Below are 22,694 nucleotides of genomic sequence, written 5' to 3' on the forward strand. Positions count from 1 at the left end.
GGTGTATGGACATAGCCCAGGTGAGTATGAACTAGCAAAGGCAGGGGAAGGAAATAAGTTTCTTTTTTGAGAACTTACAAATTTTCGTAAAATCAAGACTCAGACAAGTCTAGGGAAATCTGGTTTCAAAATGATAGATGACCCCCTCCCCTCAGCCATCAGGATAATACATCCTCCCTGGAAATATGCGTCTGCCTAATTGCCTGAGACTGTGTACAAACTGAATATTCATGATCTTCATGTTGTCACAAAGGCTGTATTTTTAAATGCTTCCACTCAATATTTAAAACCCTTTTTCTGTCCTTAAAAAGACCCATGGATTTTACTGGATCCACTGCTATTTATGTCTGGCTAGCTGGGGGCTGCCTATATTGTGGGCTACAGGTCCCTAGAGAGGGGGAAAGTGGAGCAGTAAGTATTGAGTCAGAGTTATTACAAAGAATCTGTGAATTCTAATACATAGCCAGTTTATGATCTGTAGATCAGTATGTCTTACTCAGGTACATGGGGGCAGCGGTGGTTCAATGGTAGAATTCTTGGCTTTTACATGGGAGAGCTAGGTTCGATTCCCAGACAATGTACCTCAAACACTGCCACCACCCATTTGACAGTGAAGGCTTGCCTGTTGCTCTGATGCTGAACAGGTTTCAGCAGAGTTCCAGACTAAGACAGACTAGGAAGAAAGGCCTGGAGATCTACTTCCAAAAATTAGCCAATGAAAACCTTATGGATCACAATGGTCGGATCCTGTTGTGCATGGGGTCACCATGAGTCAGGGGTCGACTAGATGGCAGCTAACAACAGTAACAGCAATTCATATATATATGTAGCTATTTTTCAAAGATTTGCACTGGCTTGATTAATAAGTTAAAACACCATTATTGAATTCCTGATTGACCTTGGTCATGTGTAGTCTCCATTGGTGACACCGTGCTGACCGTGCCATTTACCTCTTTGAGTCTCAGTTTCAGGATCTGTAAAGTGAGGCAGGCTTACATATTCAGGTCACCCATTCTTGATGCCACACTGCTAGGGAGTGGGGAGGAACAGGGTGGACAAGAAACTCATTAAGATACTCTCTGCTATCAGTCCTAGATACTCTGGGCAGTTTTTGGCAACATCTCAAGATATCACACTAGCGAGTGGCAGCACCAGAATTTGAGCCCTGTCCATCTGACTCCAAATCTCTGCTGCTTCTGTTACTCTACAATGTCTGAGCTGGAGGAAGGAAGGCTGCTGTGTATCAGAATGCCACTTCTGAACCAGAATCCCCAGCACCATTTCAGAGTGTTGAGAGCTTCCTGGATTTTGCTCCTGTTCCCCAAAACTGGCAAAACCCAAAAGGCCTCAGCTCCCAAGGCAAACAGAAAGAGATAAGGAATGTGGAGCTTTTCTGCCCCAGGGAAGAATTCTCCTCAATGACAGTTTGGTATTAACTAGCTCAGCCATGCAGGGAGGGATAATTAGTTTCCCAGCCCATAGCTCCATTCCACCTGCCCCCACATCCCAAGGGCTATACAATCTGCTTGAAATGAAGAGAAAAATAAAATCACTGCTCGCCTAGGCTGACCCATTGGCTACTGCTCCTGGCCGTGGGCAAAAGGTGAGGCAGCCATCTGTCTGCTGAGGTAAAAGAGAATGGAATAGTCATTTTTAAATGACATTTTCAATTTTTTCCCTATGTCTACTCTGCCCTCTTCCACCCTACTGCTTAAATGACTCTTTTCAAATTGAAGATACCAAGGAATAATAGAAATGGAAAAATCGTATTAATCTGTGACTCCTGCTAATGGGCTGTTCCACCCTGATGGGCAAAGTCTGAGGAGAAACTTCTTCCTCTGTCCATTTCCTGGGCATGCTGACTGGAAAGGGTGTGAGAAGCTGTGCTAGTCCACTGTGAAGGGCCTGCAAGGCGAAGCCGGGGCCTGCTCCATGGGCAGGGGTGGATTAACCAGTAAGCAAGACGTGCATGGGCTTATGGTAAGCAAGGTACACACGGGCTAACTTGTGCTCACTTACTAACCTGTAGTACACAATTTCACCTGTTTTTTTACCACATCATGTGTGCCTTCTTATTGGGTAATTACCACATGTAGCCACCAGAGAGCCACGAGGTTCAGGCCACCCAGTTTCCACCTTCACCATCCCCTGACTAAGGGGCCCAGGGAATTTCAAAAGGGCAGGAAGGAAACATACTCTCCTAACTCAGTTAACTGCCATCTCTCAGAGCCCCTTCTCCTCACTGCGGCCAGTTCTTGGCACCTCTCTCTTGAATGAGAAACAGCAAGCCCTAGCCTGATGCAGCCACCCTGAAGACACCTCCAGACAGAAGAATCCATTGAGTTTTTCACAGACCTCAGTGTGAACAGAAGGCCAAGTCATTGCCACTTCAGCCAGGAAGCCAAAGGCCAACTTTCACTCGGTTCCAAGAGGACTGAGGAATCCTTTCTCCTTTCTGGAGCTCTGGTGGCACACTGGTTGAGAGCTACGGCTGCTAACCAAAAGGCTAGCAGTTCAAATTCACCAGGCGTTCCTTGGAAACCCTGTGGGGCAGTTCTACTCTATCCTATAGGTCACTATGAGTCAGAATCAACTCGAACCCCACAGGTTTGGTTTTTTTGGGTTTTCTATTGCCTTTTATTTATTTATTTATTTTATATATTGCCTCTCCAGATACTAATCTAAAATGACCTCAACTCTGTCCCTCCTCTTGAAGCAGAAATGCCCTGTTCAGCTGCATCTTTTCTGGCATTATTCTCTGCTTGGTGCAGGTTTATTTTTCCCCTTCTAAGATTGCTTTAGTTTGAAAGTGACCACAAGTGACAGCTTTATTAAAATGAGGACATCGAGGGTCCCCTGAAGCCTTCAGGCTTCTCTCATAAGCTGATTCCCATAGGGGATCTCAGTGCAGAAAAGCCCACATTTCTCTCGCTCTCTCTTACACACACACACACTCTCACTCACACACACACCCCACTCAGCTTCAGTTTTCCTTTGATTAAACCTGCAGCCAGATGAGGGAGAATGGAGCAACCCCAGTAACATGTGTTTACCTGTCCCCAACCCAGAAGGTAGCATGAGAGAGAGCCTCGGGGAAGCTACCCCCAAGCCTGGCAGGATGAGAACAAGCTCTATGGTCCCCTAGATTCCCTCACAGACAGCTCTCAAACCAGAGACCTTAGTTTAATCCTGACCCCACCTCTTATTGAGACCTCCCCATGGAAAGGCCTGTTCATTTATCCACTCAATAAACCCCTACTTAGCCCCTAATATATGCCTAGCACTGTGAGACTCTGGAAAATGGTAAAAGGAAGACCCTGCCTCTGCCCTCGAGGAACCCACAGGCTAATGGGAAAAGCAGACTAATAGCTACAGTACAGTACAACTCCCTTACCTGTAGAATGGAGCTAATGACCTCACAGGCTTATTTTAAGGAACAAATAATATGGAATGGATTAAACATTACCAAACATCTAGCAGGTGCCTGAGAAATGCCAATTTTTTTTTTTCTTTTTTCCCCTCCTTGACATAAAATCCCTGCTTTTCCACCACCTGCTTCCACCACTCTGCTTCACTCAGTTTGAAAGGCTGGGAAGAGGCTGTGCTTCCAGATATGAGGCCACATCTCCAGGAGCTGCCATGCCTTGCTTGGATCCTGGAGGCAGGTCCTGGTCAATAGTGCTGTGTCCTCAGTCCTAAAGATGGCCCCAGGTAGATAGGGCGCAGGCCCCAAGGCCTCTACCCTCACCCTCTCAACCCCATCCAATGGAGACTCTGAAAATCTGCCCATCCTTTGTCCCCTAAGCACCTAACTTCATCTGAGAATATACAACTAAGAATTGACCTTCTAACCGCAAACATTTCTTCTGAAGTTGAGAGAAGTAGTTAGATATAGAGGAAAGCTTTGTAGACTGGGATTCTGGACCCCTGAGTCCCCATCCCAAAGCCTCCAGGGTCCAGCAAAGGGACTCAGTCACCAGGTTGCACTGGGCCTCAGATCCCTCAGCAGTTTGAGAGCGAGGGTACTGACCCTACTTCCAGTTCAAATGCAGTCAGATTCTAAATAAGATTCTTCAGACTAGAACCTTCACAGGGAGACGGGACTTGGGAACTGCGAAAGGAGCAAAGCTCCACCTTCTTTGCTAATATATGAGAAGAAAGGGAACAACTGCATGGAGCTGTGTAACACAACACCGTTAAGTTTCTAATATCCACCAGGGTGAAATAAGGTATTTAATTTTCTATTTACAAAAATCAATACATAGTTCCTATACTTCTAAATTAATTACAAACTCAAAAATACTTATGCCTGTTTTGCTAAAAATAACTGGTTGTTGTTGGAAAACTTTAGAAATCCACCATCTTACAGTTTTAGGTAAATAAAATAATATTTTTTATTGTTGGGTTAAGGCAATTGTTTTCCTAAGAACAAGTGGCTGTAACAGCCCCTGCTAATCAATAAACAATTTATTGTCCAGGAAGTTTCATAATGATTTACTACAATTACCTCTAGTCAAAAAACAAAACCATCCCTCAGTTTTCTGCTATCACGAGAAAAGAAATCTTTTTTTAAAGGACATAAAAGAGATACATGCTTTAAAAGGAGAGCGCACCTTCCCAAGGTGAAACGACATCTATCTCTGGATTGTAAAGAATGGATATTAAAATTATATCACACAACAAAAATGCACGTTTTGTAGAGGGGGAGGAAAGAAAAGATTAAGTGGAACCTTCCTGAAAATTGTCTTAAATCACACCTTCCTGCCTGCAATTGCAATTATAAAATAAAGTCACATTGCTGTGAATTAAATCAAATTCATCCTGGCAGAAAGATGGGCTGATGAGGCTCCAATTCTGCTTGGAAGTCCAGATGAAAGAACAGCACAAGTCTCAAGGAGACACTCGCTCAGTCCAGGACTGGGGGAAATGGGATCCTTAGCCCAGCTAAATGGACTCTTCGCATAACTCTCCCACCAGCCAAGGCTTCTCCAAACACAGCACATTCCTGACACCGTCTGCTGCCGACGGCAACGCCAAGTGGGTTTCACAAAATAAATATTTTTCTACAAACAAGGGCAGGACCTCAGGTTGGCAGGTTTAAAACTTCACAGCAGCAGTCATGTCACAACAAGAAGCTCCTGAGCAGATCCTGCAACACAGGTCAGCTAAGAAGTTGGAACGAGCATTGACTTGGGCTCCCCTCTTATTTAACTGGGGCATCCTAATACACACTCCATTTCTAATTGCATTAAAACAGGGTTCAAATCTGATATTCTGGGTATTGAAACCAGAAAATATATTCCTGACCGTGAGATAGGCGGTGTGGAGGTGCTTTCCTGTACGTTACCTCATTTAATCAACATAACAATCCTGTAATGTTTACAGGCGCAATTGTGCTCATTTCTAGAGTTTGGGAAACTGAGGCATAGGGAAGCAAAAGGACCTGCCCAAGATCACCCAACCTGTAAGTGGTGGCACTGTTTCTAATCATTGCCTGCCAGCACGTCCCTTTTACTATGCTGAATGACAGACTCAGGTATCCCTCTTCAAGGTAACTGCTGATTTTATTTAATAACTGAACTTGCCCTTTTTTAATCTTCACTACTCCACTCCTCTAAATCCTCCTTATTCTTCAAAGATGCGTCATAAATCCCAATTCCTCATGAAGTCTATTCTGACAACTCTCTGTTTTTACAATTCAGTTTTCACCCTCATTATATTACACTCATGTGTGGCTCAATGTCCACAATACCTTCTGTGAAATAGGATGTTATGTGATTTGGACGTTGTGCAAACACCATATTACAGATGAAGGTCCTTTCAGGCATTCACTTCCAGAACAAGGAGGTTTCATCCATATTAAAAATTTGCTGGGGCAAATCACCTCCCTCTACAATTAGTTCATCTAAGGTTTCAACAAATTCTACGGCTTTCTCATCAGCACTCACAGACTCACCACTCATTTTCACATTATGCAGCAAAAAACCATTGTTTGAAGCGCTTGAACACCCAGACCTAGCAGTAAACTCCATAGTATAGTCTGGTCCTGCTTTTTCTTCAAGCATCTGGAACAAGCTTCGTGCCTTAGTGGATGATCAGCAATGTGCTGAGAGGGATTCACTTTTGTGTTTGGGCCTCAATCCACATTTCTCCATATCTGATATAGGCCCCACCCTGCATTTTTGTTAGCCTTGTAGCTTTCAGTGGAGCCAAGCTTTTACCAGCTTGGAGACATTTTTCTTTGTTTTTGAGGATCATCGTGATTGTCAAGTGCAATGTGTCTAAATCCACGATGTCCCGTTCTCCAACTGGGACTTCTGAACTCTATTATAACCTTGTGGGACCCCGGACTTATATACGGCACATGACTGTATTTAGCTTGCAGGAGATCCTTAACTGTTTTCTTGTTTTGTCTTCCCAGCTTGATTATGAGTTCTTCAAAGAAAAGGACCATGTCTTATATATTTTGTCATCTCCCATTACTCCTGGCACAATGCCAAGTCCATGGCAGGTGCTCCGGAAGCCACCACAGAATAGCCTGGATTGAACTTTTAAAAGCCAGGCTCCTCTGCTCACCCCCTCCAGTGGGTCCCCTTTCCTCCCACAGCAAAAGTCACAGTGACCTACAAGGCCTGCACAACCCGCTTCCCGCCCCATCCAGTAATCATCCTGCTCCAGCCACACTGGCACCCCACTGTTCCTCAAATGTACTAGGCACATTCCTGCCTCAGGGTCTTTGCAGTGGCTGTTCCCTCTGCCTGGAACACTCTTCCCTAGACATCCACACAGCTCAAACCTCACCTTTTTCAGGTCTTTGCTTATATGAGACCCCTGACCACACTGCTGCAATTGCAATCTCTTCATATTTTTGTGTTTGTTACACAAGTATATTCCCAGCACTTAGTAGGTGCTCAGTAAGCGTCAAATGAAGGCAGGCAACGGTGTATCTCAGGACACTGTCAAGCTCCCAGACCCTATAGAAGAGAATAGGAAGCTGGAAGCACATCTTCAGTTTCTCCCAACCAGCCCATGGTATTCATTTCCCTCCTGCCCCCACCCCCCTATAAGCAGTGCCAGCCTCGGGGCCCCTGCCCTTTATCTGCCCATAGAGCCTTGGGGTCACCAATTTTTACATTTCACTCCAAAAATTCTATTTTGTAAACTAAATGGGCAGTTCCTGGCAGGCATGGCGGTATCAGCTGTTTCCTTTGTGTGTACCACTCCCCTCTTCTGGCCCCATACACTGAGCCTGGAAACCCCCAAGATAAGGCTCTCATCTGAATGAGTAGAGGAGATGGACTTGTTCACTCTAAGTCCCCTCCTGGAAAAAATGATACTGCTGGCTGAAAAGAGCCATGCCTGGAGCTTCTCCCAACCTTACCGAGGACTAAGTCCAGGCCACTCCTGGCCCAGGCATACTCCTCCATCTCCAGGGCAGGAGGCTGCCAAAACAGGCACTTGGTGATCCATCCCAGGGACTCACCACTTTCATGAATCCTTCCTCCAGTCTCATCTACAATATTTTTGTGAAAAGAAAGGAATAAGCCTGTTTTCTCTTGCTCAACATCACTGGAGCAGAAAAACAAGAAGGTTCCTAGCCCTTATCGAGGGACTTAATACAGGCAATGGGGTCTTGTTCCTTATTAACTGTACAACCTTGGATGAGTTCATTTGACAGTTGCTGAGCCTCAACTTCCCCATCTGTAAAATGGAGGTAATAACACCTATCGCACAAGGTTGTTCACAAGGTTAAAATGAGGCAACTCTTGTAAAGCGTTTAGTATATAACAGGTGCTCACGTTACAGGGGTTTCTCTCCCACCTTTTCTCCAAAAGACTTCAGTCCTATTTCTACAGCTTCCTCGCTGGTTCCTTTTCCAATTTTTTAATCACACTTTCACCCATTTCCCATTGGATTCCTCTTCTAACATAAATCCCCAGGTTCTAATAAGATTGGAAAAAAAAAAAAAGCCAGGTCCAAATATATAGAAGGAGTATCTGTGTAATATTTCCTGCATGGTACACTTCCTTCCACACACTCTTTTAGAAACTAAAGCAAATCTGAGGATCGACTTATTATTAAAATGAGATTTACAGGTAGAAGAAAACTTAATTTTACAAGGCCCACTTCTCTAAGCCGGTGAACTGAGAGGCAGGTCTAAAGCTTCTCTCTCACCTTTCCCGCTCCTCCATGCCTCCTTCCCTCCCCTCAGGGAAATATTACGATGATTAATTAGACAAACCCTGTCCCACTCCTTGAAATTCTCTGAGGCAGCAAAACCACATAAACACCAAGCATCACAACTGCAATAAAGAAAAACCAGAAAAGCCCTCACTTTGGGACGTTAACCAAGGCACAGCAAAATAAATCTGTAACAGAAGATCAAAAAGGACCTTCCACGTGGATAATAGAAAATGCAGCACAAACAGGAAGAGAGATTAGTTCAATAAAGGACTAAAGTCACATTTGCTGGTCTCGAGTAAGATTTTTGCTTTCTTTCAACTTCCCAGCATATAACTCACGAGGTTATTAATGTGGACCCCTACTGTTTTGGGCAAATAAACAGCTGCTGATGTTTTGTGCCCAAACCACTTTATTAGATCTTTCCTTTACAGCAATTGTTTATTGTTTTTTCCTTTCCAAGTCCTGAGAGGCTCAGAGAGCTAAAAAATAGAAAGTGCCAAGGCAGAATGAATAACAAAAGCGAGAAGAGGCAACATGTACGGGCAGGGCAAAACAGGGCAAGGGCGGCTGGGACCCTCATTGTCCTCTGTTTAACTCTTTGACAGTTAAGAGCAGTGAGCGGAAGACACCGATGTGGTGCCATCAGGAGCTCTGCATTTGTGCTTTCGCGCTGATGCTAGGAGTCACCACTGACCAGAGTCCACCACTAGAAGATGAGGGTGGCCAACAATCTGGTTTCCCCAGGGTTGAGGGGCTTCCTTGGACATAGGACTTTTAGTTTTAAGACAGGGAAAATCCCAGGCAAACCAGGATGAGTTGGTTACCCTAGAAGATACATGACTACAAGAGTACACAGGACAGCACTCAGCACAGTGCCTGGCACACGGTAGGTACTCAAACAACGTCTATAGAATCTGAATGAACGAGCTCTAACCTGCAGCTGGCACACTTAACTTTTCCTAAAAAGAGAAAGGTTCTGGAGGCCCTACAATGACAGCTCTGTGGAAAGCCACGACATTGTTCATACATTAAGATCCAAGAGAAAAGACTCTCCAACATGGCAGCACCTCATTCACCCTTCCAATAAGGCCTTCCCTCTCTGTCCACCCAAGTCTCAGGTCTCCTTGCTTACACAGACCAAGCCACCTGCCTGGCTCCCTCACTCCCCAGCCTCCCACTTGACTAAAGGACTTTGAGCTTACATTTGAACCCAATCTGTAATGAAATGATCTCCTGTTCCTCTCTATGTAAAAAATGTCATCTTCTTTTCTATTCTGTAGACAGCATAGATTTTGGAGACGGTTTCCCTTCTTGGCTCTACCACCTATCAGCTCTGTGACCTTGGGCAAGTTACACAAACTAAGTCTCAATATCCTCACCTATAATTCCCTACCTTGCAGTGTTGTGACGATAAAAAGTAATCATGCATGGATAGCACCTAGCCCAGTCGCCAATGCACAGTAGTAGTTCTCTTCCTCCATTCCCTTTGATATGATCAATCTTCAATTCTTTATATGCCTGTTGCTCTTAAAGTAAATCAAGGATTTTGCTGGGATTCTCGTTTATCATTTCTGTAGCTTCAAATCTCTCTTTAGCTTTCTTACTCTCATATTCATTGGCTCAAGCAATTTGGGTCGTGTTCTGCTAAGTCCCCAGATGCCATCAATGTGGCACTTATTAACCTAAACTTCAAATCTTGCCCTGATCAGGTGCTTGAATGACCTTTCTGCTCCTCTGGGATCTCCTTGGAATCCCTGAAGGGTACAGTTAACACACTTGGCTGCTAACTGAAAGGTTGGAGATTCAAGCCCACCCAGAGGCACCTTAGAAGAAACGTCTGGAAACCTACTTCCAAAAAATCAGCCGTTAAAAACCTTATGGAGCACAGTTCTACTCTGATACATGTACAGTCACGGTGAGTTGTAATTGATTCAATGGCAACTAGTACTGGGGATCTCAGTGGTCCTTAACTGTAAGTTCCCAGTGGGCAGAGATGGATGGACAAATCAGACTAGAGACATCCAACAAGACACCAGGGCTTGTCAAGATGCAGCACTCACCGATCTTAACCAGGGGCTCAGTTCTGAGTCTTAAACTCAGGACTCTGGTAGAATGAACCCATTCATGCCAGAAGTCTCCTCTTTTGGGAATCACTTTTCATTGTTCTCACCTTTCCCAAGGAGAAGGCTGCAAGTGCCATTTCTCTGGATCCTTCCAAACACTGTGCATTTGGGAGCTCTGGAAGGATCGTGATCATAGACATAGCCTAGTGAAGTATGTCTGCTGGCTCCAGCAACAGTGGCATCATACAGCAAGTCTGTCACTGTCTCATTGGGGCTGGACACTTAGGGGTTTTGGCTAGCATCATCAAGGATAACCTCATCTCCCAAAAACACACATTCACAAGACTGAAACCAAGGACCAGGAAGTGAAAGAGAACCCCATCTCAGAACTGCATACCCACTGGGATGGTCAGTCCTAGTAACACATTTTAATCCATAATCAGTCAGATAAACTACCAAAGCATCCGTGGCCATATTAACCGGAATCCTTTTGCTGAAAGCCCTGGTCAGCTGCACTCATCAGGGTTCATAAAGAATACATAGACCCACACAGAAGATTCCAGAGCAACGGTTGTTCTCAATTACTGCCGCACATACTGTACATTGGAACAGTTGTGAGGTAATTTGTTATTAACAATAATTTAAGCACTGAAGCTTATGAATGATTAATTTTACTCTAATAAGTTGAAGGCATTTCAAGGTTATCACATTCCCTTGCATACTAATATGCTTTCTTGAGTGGGAGAGAAAGGGATGAAGTGAGAATGAATGCAGTAGGTTAGGGCTGTGCATCATTTTGGCCCTACCCTGGATGTGAAGGTGTGTGTGTGTGTCTGCGTGTGTCTGTGTGTGGGAGGAAGGGGGGGGAATTGAGAACCACTTGCTCAAGAATTGCATTATGGAATGGAGCTGACTCTGACCCCAAAGTCAAAGAGAGATTTGAAAAGATAACAATCGTAGGAAGCATGGAGTAATCAAATCCCTGCCAGATCCAAGGCTGAACCCGCAGGCCTGGTGAAACATTCAGGCCAGCATAAAAGCACAGCCAAGCCTTCACTGAATCTGTATCATCAATCAGCAGACCTAATCCACTCTGCCTCTTGCTCCCGACCTCAGTGCCCATCCAACATTTATGGACTTCTGCCCCTCCAGCTTCACGTATAATCTTGCCAGTTGCCTTCAGGTCAACTCCAACTCATGACAACCTACTGTGTGTCAGGGTAGAACTGCTCTATAGGATTTTCAATGCCTTTTTCTGAAGTCGATTGCCAGGCCTTTCTTCCGAGGCACTTCTGGGTGAACACAAACCACCAGCCTTTCAGTTAGCAGCTGAGCATGTTAACTGTTTGCACTACCCAGGGACTCTACATAATCTTATTTCTCCCCCAAATCCCACATTGCTGCCTTCTGGCTACATTCATCACTCATATTCAGCTTGGTGTTTTCCCAAAGGATTTTCTGTGTAACATCACCTCTAGCTGGACTACCCTTCTCCACAGGGCAGCCTGTCTGTCCCAGACTCCTGGACAGAACTCAAGCAACTAAAAAGGGGCAGCAGACCTAAACAGACTCTCAAACCCCAAATCAAGGCAACAGTCCATTCATCTTTTCAAGCTAAATGAGATCAGAAAGCCTACAGAATGGTAATGCAGACACTCCAGTGACCTTGTGTGTGGCTCTGGATCCCATGAATACTTTGGAAAAACACAGACCAGCCTAACCCAAGTGACTGACGCTGACCTTCAAGGGCCTCACAAACCAGGAGACCAAGCTGCGGCTCTCCGACATTTCACTCTGAATTCTCTTTGAGATTCGACACTAACCTACTTATCAAGGGTAAACAACAATTTATGTCAAGTGAGTGGGAAAGAATGTGGAATTCATTTATTTTGCAGCCTACATACTCCTGGATAAAAACGAAAATTCTTTGGCCACAGGAAAAAGTTGTATTCTTTGGCAAGGTTTTTCTATACCATGAAGATGTGGTCCTGGGCTATTAATAAAGGTAATTGTGCTCAGCCTGTAAATCCGGTTATTGAACTCTCTCAAAATACCAATCGCTGCTATTAATATAATTTCACACTCTGCGGTTCATTCTGAAGGACAAATAGCTTTACTGTTTAAAAGGACCTTCTTCTCAAATAAACTCAAAGTACTCAGCAAACGCTATATCCTCTTCCTCACAAACACTGCCAAGGCAGGGATCAGATGAGGAGGGTAACAGCCAATTCAAGGTGGCACCCAAAAGCTACAGGTGGCAAAAAAAAGAAAAAAAAACCTCTCACCATCTAGGCCTAGGATATTTTCTGATTTTTAAGGACCGTAAATGGTTAGTAATGACAGCGAATAACCTGCTGGTACTGAGCTGATGTACATTAATGTGTATATAATATGCCTAATAAACTTACAGGAGACAAAAAGGCAGTTAATAACTCATTTCTCCCATTGTTGGGATGCTCTTGATTCCATGAAGGAAGATAATGGATTTAGAAATTAGTCATATATTATATGAATAATATAGTCATATAGTAATACATTATTAATCACGGTATTCATAAGGGTAAATAGATGTTACAAGAACATCACCCAAGAATTCAATTTTCTTTTAAATTTATTTACTGTCTTGAATTCTTTACGCTACCATCATCCCTCACAAAAATGTAATATCTGATCTTTCCTTTTTCTCCCAAAACAGTGATTTTCAACCTTTTTTTTTTTTTTAAAGAAGCAGAACCTTCTTTAAAAGGAAATATTTTATAGAATGCTAAACATAAAATGATGAAAGAGGAGCTGCTTTGGTTGCAGGGAGGGGAGAGGGATGGGTGTAGCAGGGGTCCAGGAGACCCCATTTGACCCTTTTACTTCTCAGGCCCCAGATCAAAACTTTTAGAAGTCTGGGGCTCCTCAGGACACAGTATGAAGTCACTGTTCTAAAGCACCTATGGAAAAAAAGCATATATGTATGATCTATAATACAGTGTGTGTATATATATATATATATATATATATGTTGTTGTTAGTTGCTGTCAAGTAGCTCCATGAGTCAATTCCATTCATGGAGACCCATGTGTGCAGAGGAGAACTGCTCCATAGGCTTTTCAAGCTTGTCTTCTGAGGTACCTCTGGGTGGGTTCAAACAGCCAACCTTTTGGCTAGTAGTCAAGTGCTTAGCTGTTTGCCCCACCCAGGGTCTCCAATATATATCTATAGATATAGATTAAAAAAAAAAAAAAAAAAAAACCACTTGCCGTCGAGTCGATTTCGACTTATAGCAACCCTACAGGACAGAGTAGAACTGCCCCATAGAGTTTCCAAGGAGCACCTGGTGGATTTGAACTGCTGGCCTTTTGGTTAGCAGCTATAGCTCTTAACCACTACGCCACCAGGGTTTCCATAGATCCAGATACAGATATATATATATTACACAAACTATGAACACTGACACCCCAACAGAAAAATGGACAAAGGGCACAAATAGCTCCCACAGGATAAAAACAAACATGGGGGAGGGTGTGTATGTGTATGTGTGAAAAATGCTAACTCCAAAAAGTGCCTATCAAAAGAACATTTGACATTGATTACATTTCCCCAGGAAACGCTGAATGACAGTCCCCAGTGCTGGCCAGGCTCCATGAAACCTGGTGGTGGCTGTGTGGAAAGGCTTTCTTCTTGAAAAACAATCTTTCATAAAAATATTCATACCCTCTGAGTCAGTAGTAATCCCACTCCTGGAAATACGTCTTTAAAAATAACTCAAGAAGAAAACAGTGAGATGAAGTTGTTTGTTTTAGTTTTAATTGTAATAGCAAAAAAAAAAAGTCCAATAATAGAGAAGTGATTGAATCAATAATGGCAATCCACTTGATGAAATATTACCGTCATTAAAAATACAGTAAAAGTTCTCTCAAAACACTTTCCATTTAATCAACTCTCCAGATTCGCCACACCTTCCATCCCCCCTGTAAAATAGATCACATGATGCCTTTCGTCCACTTGGCAGCTTTTCTCCAGTACCCCCACTCACATCTCTTTCCAATCGTTGAGTTGTATACTAAGCGACAGTCCCCTGGGTTTGTTCCCAGATGTGTTTATACTATTTGTACTTGTCATTGTAACAGCATAATTTAATTAAATATTATATAAACCAATGAAATATAACTGCCCAAAGGATGATAGTTGTTCCTAAGAAAACCAATTTAAATGCTCTGGAAAGACATTACAAAAGCTAGTCATTTAAAGGATAGAAGTCAAATTACATGGAGCAAAACAACTGTAAAGGACCAGACAAAAAATAATAATAATAATAAAAATGTAGGCTACTACACTCAGATTGCTTAATAAGTATCTCTTGAGTTCTTGATGCATTTTTTAAAAAATGGAGCTAGGAATTAGACTTCCTAAGCAGCATATTAGGAGTCCTGGTGGCACAGTGGTTAAGCGCTCGGCTACTAGCCAAAAGGTTGGTGGTTTGAACCCACCAGCTGCTCCATGGGAGAAAGATGTGACAGTCTGTTTCCGTAAAGATTTATAGCCTTGGAAACACTACAGGACAATTCTACTCTATCCTACAGGGTTGCTATGCAATGGAATCAACTCCACAGCAGTGGGTTTGGTTTTTGGAAGCAGCATATTAAGGGATTGGTTTATAATATAAAACTCCAATTAACAGACCCAATCTAAACACAAAAACTCGGCCTTCTATCAAAAGACTGCAGAGTGAATTTACATCTTAAATATGTTAAAACAATATTAACTGCATATATGTTTTATTTTGTGGTATTCATTTTAGTCAATTTTTAAATTAACCAACCAATTTAAACCCCAACTGTGTTGAAGAAGAGAATTCTATTGTTCTCTGAAGACTATGAAGTGACCGTGAGAGTCTTGGTTAACCACTGTAGCCCCAATACTTCCCCAAGATCTCCTTAAGATCAATCCTGAAGCACAACGCTGTCAGTGATAGGATAATATCCATACACCTACAAAGAAGACCAGTTAATACAACTATTTTTCAAATTTATGTACCAACCACTAAGGACAAAGACAAAGAAATTGAAGATTTTTACTAACATCTGCAGTCTGAAATTGATCAAACATGCAATCAAGATGCATTGATAACGACTGGTGATTGGAATGTGAAAGCTGGAAACAAAGAAGGATCGGTAATTGAAAAACATGGCCTCACTGATAGAAATGATGCCGGAGATCGCATGATCAAATTTTGCAACACCAACGACTTATTCATTGAAAATACCTTTATTCAACAACACAAATGGTGACTATATTTATGGACTCACTGTATGGAATATCCACTGCCACTGAGTCAATTCCAACTCATAGAAACCCTACAGGACAGAGTAGAATTGCCTCATAGGGTTTCCAAGACTGTAGTAAATCTTTACAAAAGCAGACTGCCACATCTTTCTCCCAAGGAGCACCTGGTGGATTCCAAACACCAATCTCCTGGTTAGCAGTTGAGTGCCTTAACCACTGCAACACCAGCGCTCCTTGGGATGAGATAGACAGGAATCAAATCGACTATAACTGTGGAAAGAGAAAATGGAAGGAATACACAGAGTCACTGTACCAAGAAGATCTGGTTGACATTCAGCCATTTCAGGAGGTAGCATATGATCAAGAACCGATGGTACTGAAGGAAGAAGTTCAAGCTGCACTAAAGGCACTGGAGAAAAACAAAGCTCCAGGAATTGACAGAATATCTATTGAAATGTTTCAACAAACTAATGCAGTGCTGAGATGTCCATGGAAGCAACAGACAAGAAATCTTACACAAATCTGGAGCAGAAGACCTCTTTGAAGTGTTAAAAATCAAAGATATCACTTTGAGGACTAAGGAGTGCCTCACCCAAGCTATGTGTCTTAGTTATCTAGTGCTACTATAACATAAATACCACAAGTGGGTGGCTTTAACAAACAGAAATTTATTCCCTCACAGTCTAGTACGCTACAAGTCCAAACTCAGGGTGTCAGCTCCAGTGGAAGGCTATCTCTCTCTGTTGGCTCTGGAGGAAAGTCCTTGTCATCAACCTTCCCTTAGTTGAGGAGTATCTCAGGTGCAGGGACCCCGGGTCCAAAGGATGCCCCCTGCTCCTGGTGCTGCTTTCTTCGTGCCATGAGGTCCCTCTGTCTCTCTGCTAGCTTCTCTCTTTTATATCTCCAAAGAGATTGGCTTAAGACAATCTAATCTTGTAGACCTCATCAACATAACTGCCACTAATCCATCTCATTAACAGCATACTGACAGGATTTACAACACACAGGAAAATCACATCAGATGACAAAATGGTGAACAATCACACAATACTGGGAATCATGGCCTAGCCAAGTTGATACACATATTTTTGGGGGACACAATTCAATCCATGACACCATAGTATTTTCAATCACCTGATATGGATGTAGAAACTGAACAAATAAGGAAGACCGAGCAAACACTGATGCCTTTAAATTATGATGTTGGCAAAGAATTTTGAATATACCATGGACTGCCAGAAGAACAAACAGGTCTGTCTTGGAAGAAGTACCGCCACAATGTTCCTTAGAATGGAGGATGTCAGGACTTCACATGCATGCAGAAGCTGGACAATGAATAATGAAGACTGAAGAAGAATGGACACCTTTGAATTGTGGTGTTGGTGAAGAATATTGAATATACCGTGGACTGCCAAAAGAACAAACAAATCTGTCGTGGAAGAAGTACAACTAGAATGCTCCTTAGAAGCAAGGATGGCAAGACTATGTCTCACATACTTTGGACACGTTGTCAGGAGGGATCAGTCCCTGGAGAAGGACATCATGCTTGGTAAAGTAGAGGATTAGCAAAAGAGAGGCAGACCATCAATGAGATGGATTGACACAGTGGCTGCAACCGTTGGCTCACGTATAGCAACGATTGAGAGTATGGCACAGGACCAGGCAGTGTTTCTTTCTGTTGTACGTAGGAGTGCTATGAGTCGGAGCCCACTTGCCAGCACATAACAACAAGTACCTCCCCAGTGAAGTGCCTGGCACGTATTAGGTGTCCGATAAAAAAATGTTGAATTGATAAACCATGTAGCAGCATGGGAAAAAAAAAAAAACTAACAAAAAGCAAAGTTAAAATATATATATATATATAATTATATGTAAATCATGACTACACCCTCATTTTTAAATATGGAGTTAAACGGACAAAGCTAGAAGGGAATACTCAAAGGGCGAAACAGTTATGTGAGGGTAGAATGAGTTATGGGTAATTTTACACATTTTTCAATGTTTTCTTTAATACTGACACATTCTTTTAGAGAGTCAAAAAGATATTAAGAAAAGGAGAAAGCTTTTTGTTTGTTTTTACTGGGCTTCCAAAATAAAAACTGAATCAATATTTCCATTTTTTTTTAAGTTCTCCAACACTCAGGCCTCCTTTAACACACTCTTTACTTCATCCATCTCCCCATTTTAAGCAATCTAATCATTCTCCTCCTAAGATGGAACCTGGACTGACACTTATTTTATGTTTCCAAATCATCAGGATACTTTTTTAAAATGTAAAGTTATCCACCCCGTCATTTACTATCTATTTTGTAAAAAAAAAAAAAAAAAAAAATCACAAAACTACAATTTACATTCCCAAGAGATTCCCAAACACCATCTAATTAAATCATTCAATCAGAAAACAAATTAAAATGAAATATCACTGCAACCCCCAAGATGGAAACAAACTTTTCAGTTATGACTAGAACAGACCTCTAGGGTGAAGCTCCAAAGCCTCTTCTAATTGCAAGTCCTACTGAATATTCTGCAGAACATTTTGTGACATTTGCAGCTTCCATGACAACTTTTCTTCCAAGGAAAGAGAAGCCTGAGCAAGATTCCAAACCAAAACATATTTTTTTGAGAATGGGAACGCTTTCATTAATGACTAATAGGTGCACTGGGCATCAGCACTGTGTACTCATTCATTCATCCACGCATCCATCCAACACCTACGCTACGGAGAACGTGCCAAGAGCTGTGCTGGGTGTTCAACAAACATTTGTTACGTGAATTTAATCTCTGCCTCTCAGTGTGAAGCAAAACAAAACCCAAATCTTCCTGAGTTTATCTATGGAAAGAGTTTCCAAGTGGGAAAGCTACTGAATCCATTACCCTTCTGAGGCCATCTTCTGAGATCTCTCACTCTCACACCCATTTTCACTATCATCAACTGACTACAGAGGAGCACTCTTCCCCCTCTGGCCCTCTAGCTTTCTTAGGGGACCGTATGGTACATGGTTAAGAACATAGGCTCTGAAGCCAGATTAAAAAAACCCCACCACCGTCAAGTCGATTCTGACTCACAGCGACCCTATCAGACAGAGTAGAACTGCCCCATAGAGTTTCCAAGGAGCGCCTGGCAGATTCGAACTGCCGACCTCTTGGTTAGCAGCCATAGAACTTAAGCACTACGCCACCAGGGCTTCCAAAGCCAGATTATCTGGGTTTAAATCCCTGCATACCACTTGCCAGTTATGTGATCAAGAGCAAGTCATATGACCTCTCAATCCCTTAGTTTTCACATTTGTAAAAAGGAGATGGTGTTACCTGCTTCATAGGGCGGGGAGGATTAAATAAATTAATATATATAAAGCACTTAGAATAGTGCTTGGCACATAGTAGACACGATATACTTTTTAACTCTTATTATTATTATCCCTTACTCCCTTCAGCTCAGCAGAATTGTTCAAAAGCCTCCACTAACTAAAGGGATTTGACGGTGAGAATACATATAAAACCAGTTGCTGCCAAGTCGATTCTGGGTGATGCAAATGGTTAACATGTTTGGCTGCTAATTGAAAGGCTGGCTGTTCGAGTCCACCCAAAAGCACCTCAAAAGAAAGATGCAATCAACTTCTAGAAAATCAGCCATTGAAAAACCCATGGAGAAAATCCCAGTTCTGCCTTGATACTTTAGGGTTGCCATGAGTCACCATGGGAGTACATATAAACAGCCTATATCATCAAGTACAAGAGTCTGATCGTATTGTTCTTTCCCACCCTCTACCTTCAGAGAGCTACATTTGACCAGTCCCAAACTTTGTAGGGCTCTTACCTATACTCCCTAAGTCCCAGCTCGGGGATAGCTACAGCACTTCTGGAGGAAATGTCACTAGTCATCGTTACACCATCATGGCACAACCAACAAAGTAACCCTGCCCTCTGCCTGACTCATTTCAAGTCTTCCCCAAGTCACTGACCCTCTCTCTCCCTTCCCCACCCACCTACAGGTTGTGGCTTCAGCCTTTCTCTCTTGAGACTCTGGCCACCTCTGAACAACCCCAGGAGTCATCACACAAATATTTTACATATATAAAAGAACTGGACCAACACAGGGCTTTAGGATCCTACTCCTTCTTTTTACCCGTCTGTCCCAATGTTTTCAGATACATATTTGAAAGTTCCAAACAATGCATAGTTATAGGGTTTCTTGGGAGAAAAAATCACAAAGTCTCTTTCAGCTTCAACGTTGCACTTAATTTCACGTAGTCTTAAAAATACTGTGGCCTGGTCCATATTCAACATGACAGGGTCCCCCTCTGATGAGGTCATGGGTTAATAATGTCCCATCACTGCTTCCCAAAGCAGTACCTTGCTCACCTCCTCCCTGACTAGACAGAAAGGCACAAGTGAATCATTTTCCAGGAGTATATACACATACAGACTGTGCGAAAGAAAATCTCTCAAAATCTGTGGGCAAACTAGAAACGTCAAAGTAAGGCATGGCCCTGCGTCTCCCTGAGAACATTCTGAATCACCCTGGGGCAAGCACTGTGCTTCTATTGCTGATTAATTGTCCATCCAGACCCCTGGCAGGGGCAGCAGGTGCATGGGCTGGCATCCAGACACCCACGTATAAACAGAAGCGTGTCAGTGGGGGGTGAAAGCCTTCAATCCAGCTCGGTGTTTGCCAAAGTCTGTCTGCCTTGTGTGCTGGACCCAGAGCCTGGCGGGGTCTGCCAGGCCTGCCAGGTTTACAGGTGAACTGGGCTCAACACTGCCTTTAGCAGCCCACATGCCTGTTAGAAAGCAGGGGAAGCGGAGAGGCGAAGAAAAAAAAGTGTGAACATGAGAAACACGAGTGTGTGTGCACAGCCGGCACCAGTGGCCACGGCGCCGGGAGTCCCATCCTCTGCCTCTGACAGCTCACTGGACTAGGTCGCCTCGGGCGATCACCCCGCACCCCACCCTCCCTTTGGCCGGGGCCCTAGTCTGGGCGCAACCACTGGATGCAGCCTTAGACGCTAGGGTTATCCTGCGCGGTCTGTCAGCTCCGCCCAAGCCGCTTCCTGGGCCTATGAATGGAGCTACGGGAGGGAACTGCCTTCACACAACCCCGGACGGCCCTGCGAGGAAGGCGCGGCCCAGGGCGGGTTCTCTTGGTCCTGGGTGGAGGCGCCACCGCAGCGGACACAACCCCAGACTCCAGCGCTTCTTCCCGGAGGCGACACCTGCTCCCGGAGAGAAACGAGAGGGTCCTGGACCCGCGGGCCTGAGTGAGGGTGAAGACCTCTGTAGGCTCAAGCAGTCCCCCAGCCCCAGACCTCACCAGATTTCCCGCCGCATTTCCACCACGCCTGGGGGCCGCGCTCCGCAGGGCTGGGGCTGGGGCTGGGGCTGGGGCTGGGGCTGGGGCTGGGGCTGGGGCTGGGGCTGGGGCTGGGGCTGGGGCTGGGGCTGGGGCTGGGGCTGGGGCTGGGGCGGTGCAATCTGCCTAGTCCCAGCTTGTCCCACAGCCTGCGGGTACAAAATGTCAACAGCTGGGGTCGCGCGGGCATCTCGTCCTGGGCCAAATGAGCGCGATTGCTCACGCGTTCTCTCTTGTGCACACACATTCACTCGCACACACACCCTGAGCCGGACCTGTGTGCGACCACAAGAGACTGCGAGCAACCAGCCTGGAGTCACACGCACATTTGGACACGTGCGCAGCGCGCCCCCACATCGCCAGATAGCTGCACACACCCGCGCGAGCAGCCCGCGCACACACGTGTGCCCTGGAGAAGCGCGCACGGCCGGAGACGCTGAAGGTCCCTCTCGCAGGCAAGAGCGAAAAGGCAGCCCCTGTGCGTCTGCAGCCCTAGAGCCCGGCGGTCCCTCCGCTGAGGTGCATCCACCCCAGCGCGCCCGGCGCGGCGCTGCGCACTCGGGCCTCGTGAACCGCCCAAGTTTCCCGGGGCGCCCGTACCTTGGATGTGCTGCTTGATAACATTCTCCAGGTGGTCCAGCCGCTCAATGATCTTCAGGGTGTCCCCTTTGTCTTCCTCCAGCTTCTTGTTGGGCGCCGGCTCCTGCCCGCGCACATACACGCTGGCGATGTAGTTGGTGACCCAGCCCACGTAGAGCAGGCAGATGATGTTGGTCATGCCGCTCAAGATCACGCAAGTGGACACCAAAGTTTTGGTCTTCCTGGTGCACACCATTCTGGGCTCCCTCCTCCATATAGAGCTCCCGCGGGCCCCTCCTCGATGTGCGCCCCGGACTCCCCAGCGCTCACACCCTCTAGTACACCCCGGGCCGCTGGGCGCCCGAGCACCTGAGTCCCGATGTTCTCCAAAGCTCAGTCCGCTGGCTGTGGGGCCGCCGTGCCCAAGTTTGCAGCTCTCGCCGCCGTCCACCCGGAGAGGGCTTGACAAAGGAAATGAGGTGGATTTTTTTTCCAAATTAAAAATCCTCAAGCCCTTTCCAGAGCGGTCACGGGTGGCCGGCAGCCGCACACCCCGATAGTCGTGTCTGGGAAACTTTGTCACTGCCTGGGTCCGCGGCCGCGCCGCTTCCCATCGCCTAGCGCCGTTTGCCTTGGCGGTCCGACCCGCCCGCGCTGCCTGAAGGACCGCGGTGGCGGCAGCCGCGGCGGCGAGAGCCGCGGAGCAGGGCGGCCCGGCCCCCTCCGAGCGACAAGCGCAGCCGCCAATCGCGCTCCGGCTCGGGAGAGGGGCCGGTGCTGGGCCGCCGCAGACCAACAGGGAGGGAGTGGGGGGCGGAGTCCGGCCCCCGGGCCCCACCTGCTGGCGGCTCCAGGCTCCCGCCCTCCAGGGACGCGCGTGAACCTCCACCTGCGCCGACTGCCCCAGACCCGAGGCACCCAGGAAGGACACGCCGCAAATCCCAGCCTCAGGTCGGAAGATTCCGCCTCTAGAAGGCTTTCATCTCTTGCTCTTGCGCAGGAATCTCTGGACTTTGGAGGTCATCGGGTCCAGCGTCCCTTACCTGCCCTGGGCGCCGGGGATTATAACGCCGGTCTTACACTCCTCAACCTTTTTGCTGGTCTTAAGTACGCAGAGAGTGGCCGCGGGAAGCGTGGGCCGGGCCGCCTGTCCTGCCTTACCTGTCAGGCCCTGTGGGCGTCCCCTCCTTCGCCCTCACTTCAGCCTCTACCCTGCCCCACCACCTCTGTACAAGGGCCTCTTG

At 45.4% G+C, this 22,694-nt stretch overlaps 1 protein-coding gene across 1 annotated transcript in view; it reads right to left on the reverse strand.

Annotated features, from left to right (window-relative positions):
- GALNT18 (polypeptide N-acetylgalactosaminyltransferase 18) overlaps positions 1 to 22,310 on the reverse strand; it is a 400,900-nt gene extending 378,590 nt beyond the window's left edge. Inside the window, exon 1 of the mRNA XM_049890385.1 lies at positions 21,472 to 22,310. Coding sequence (XP_049746342.1) covers positions 21,472 to 21,706 — 235 coding nt within the window. The 5' untranslated portion in view covers positions 21,707 to 22,310. The remainder of the gene's footprint in view (positions 1 to 21,471) is intronic.
- Positions 22,311 to 22,694: the final 384 nt, after the last annotated feature.

This window comes from Elephas maximus, chromosome 7 (assembly GCF_024166365.1).
Source record: "Elephas maximus indicus isolate mEleMax1 chromosome 7, mEleMax1 primary haplotype, whole genome shotgun sequence".
In the NCBI taxonomy this organism is placed as follows: domain Eukaryota; kingdom Metazoa; phylum Chordata; class Mammalia; order Proboscidea; family Elephantidae; genus Elephas; species Elephas maximus.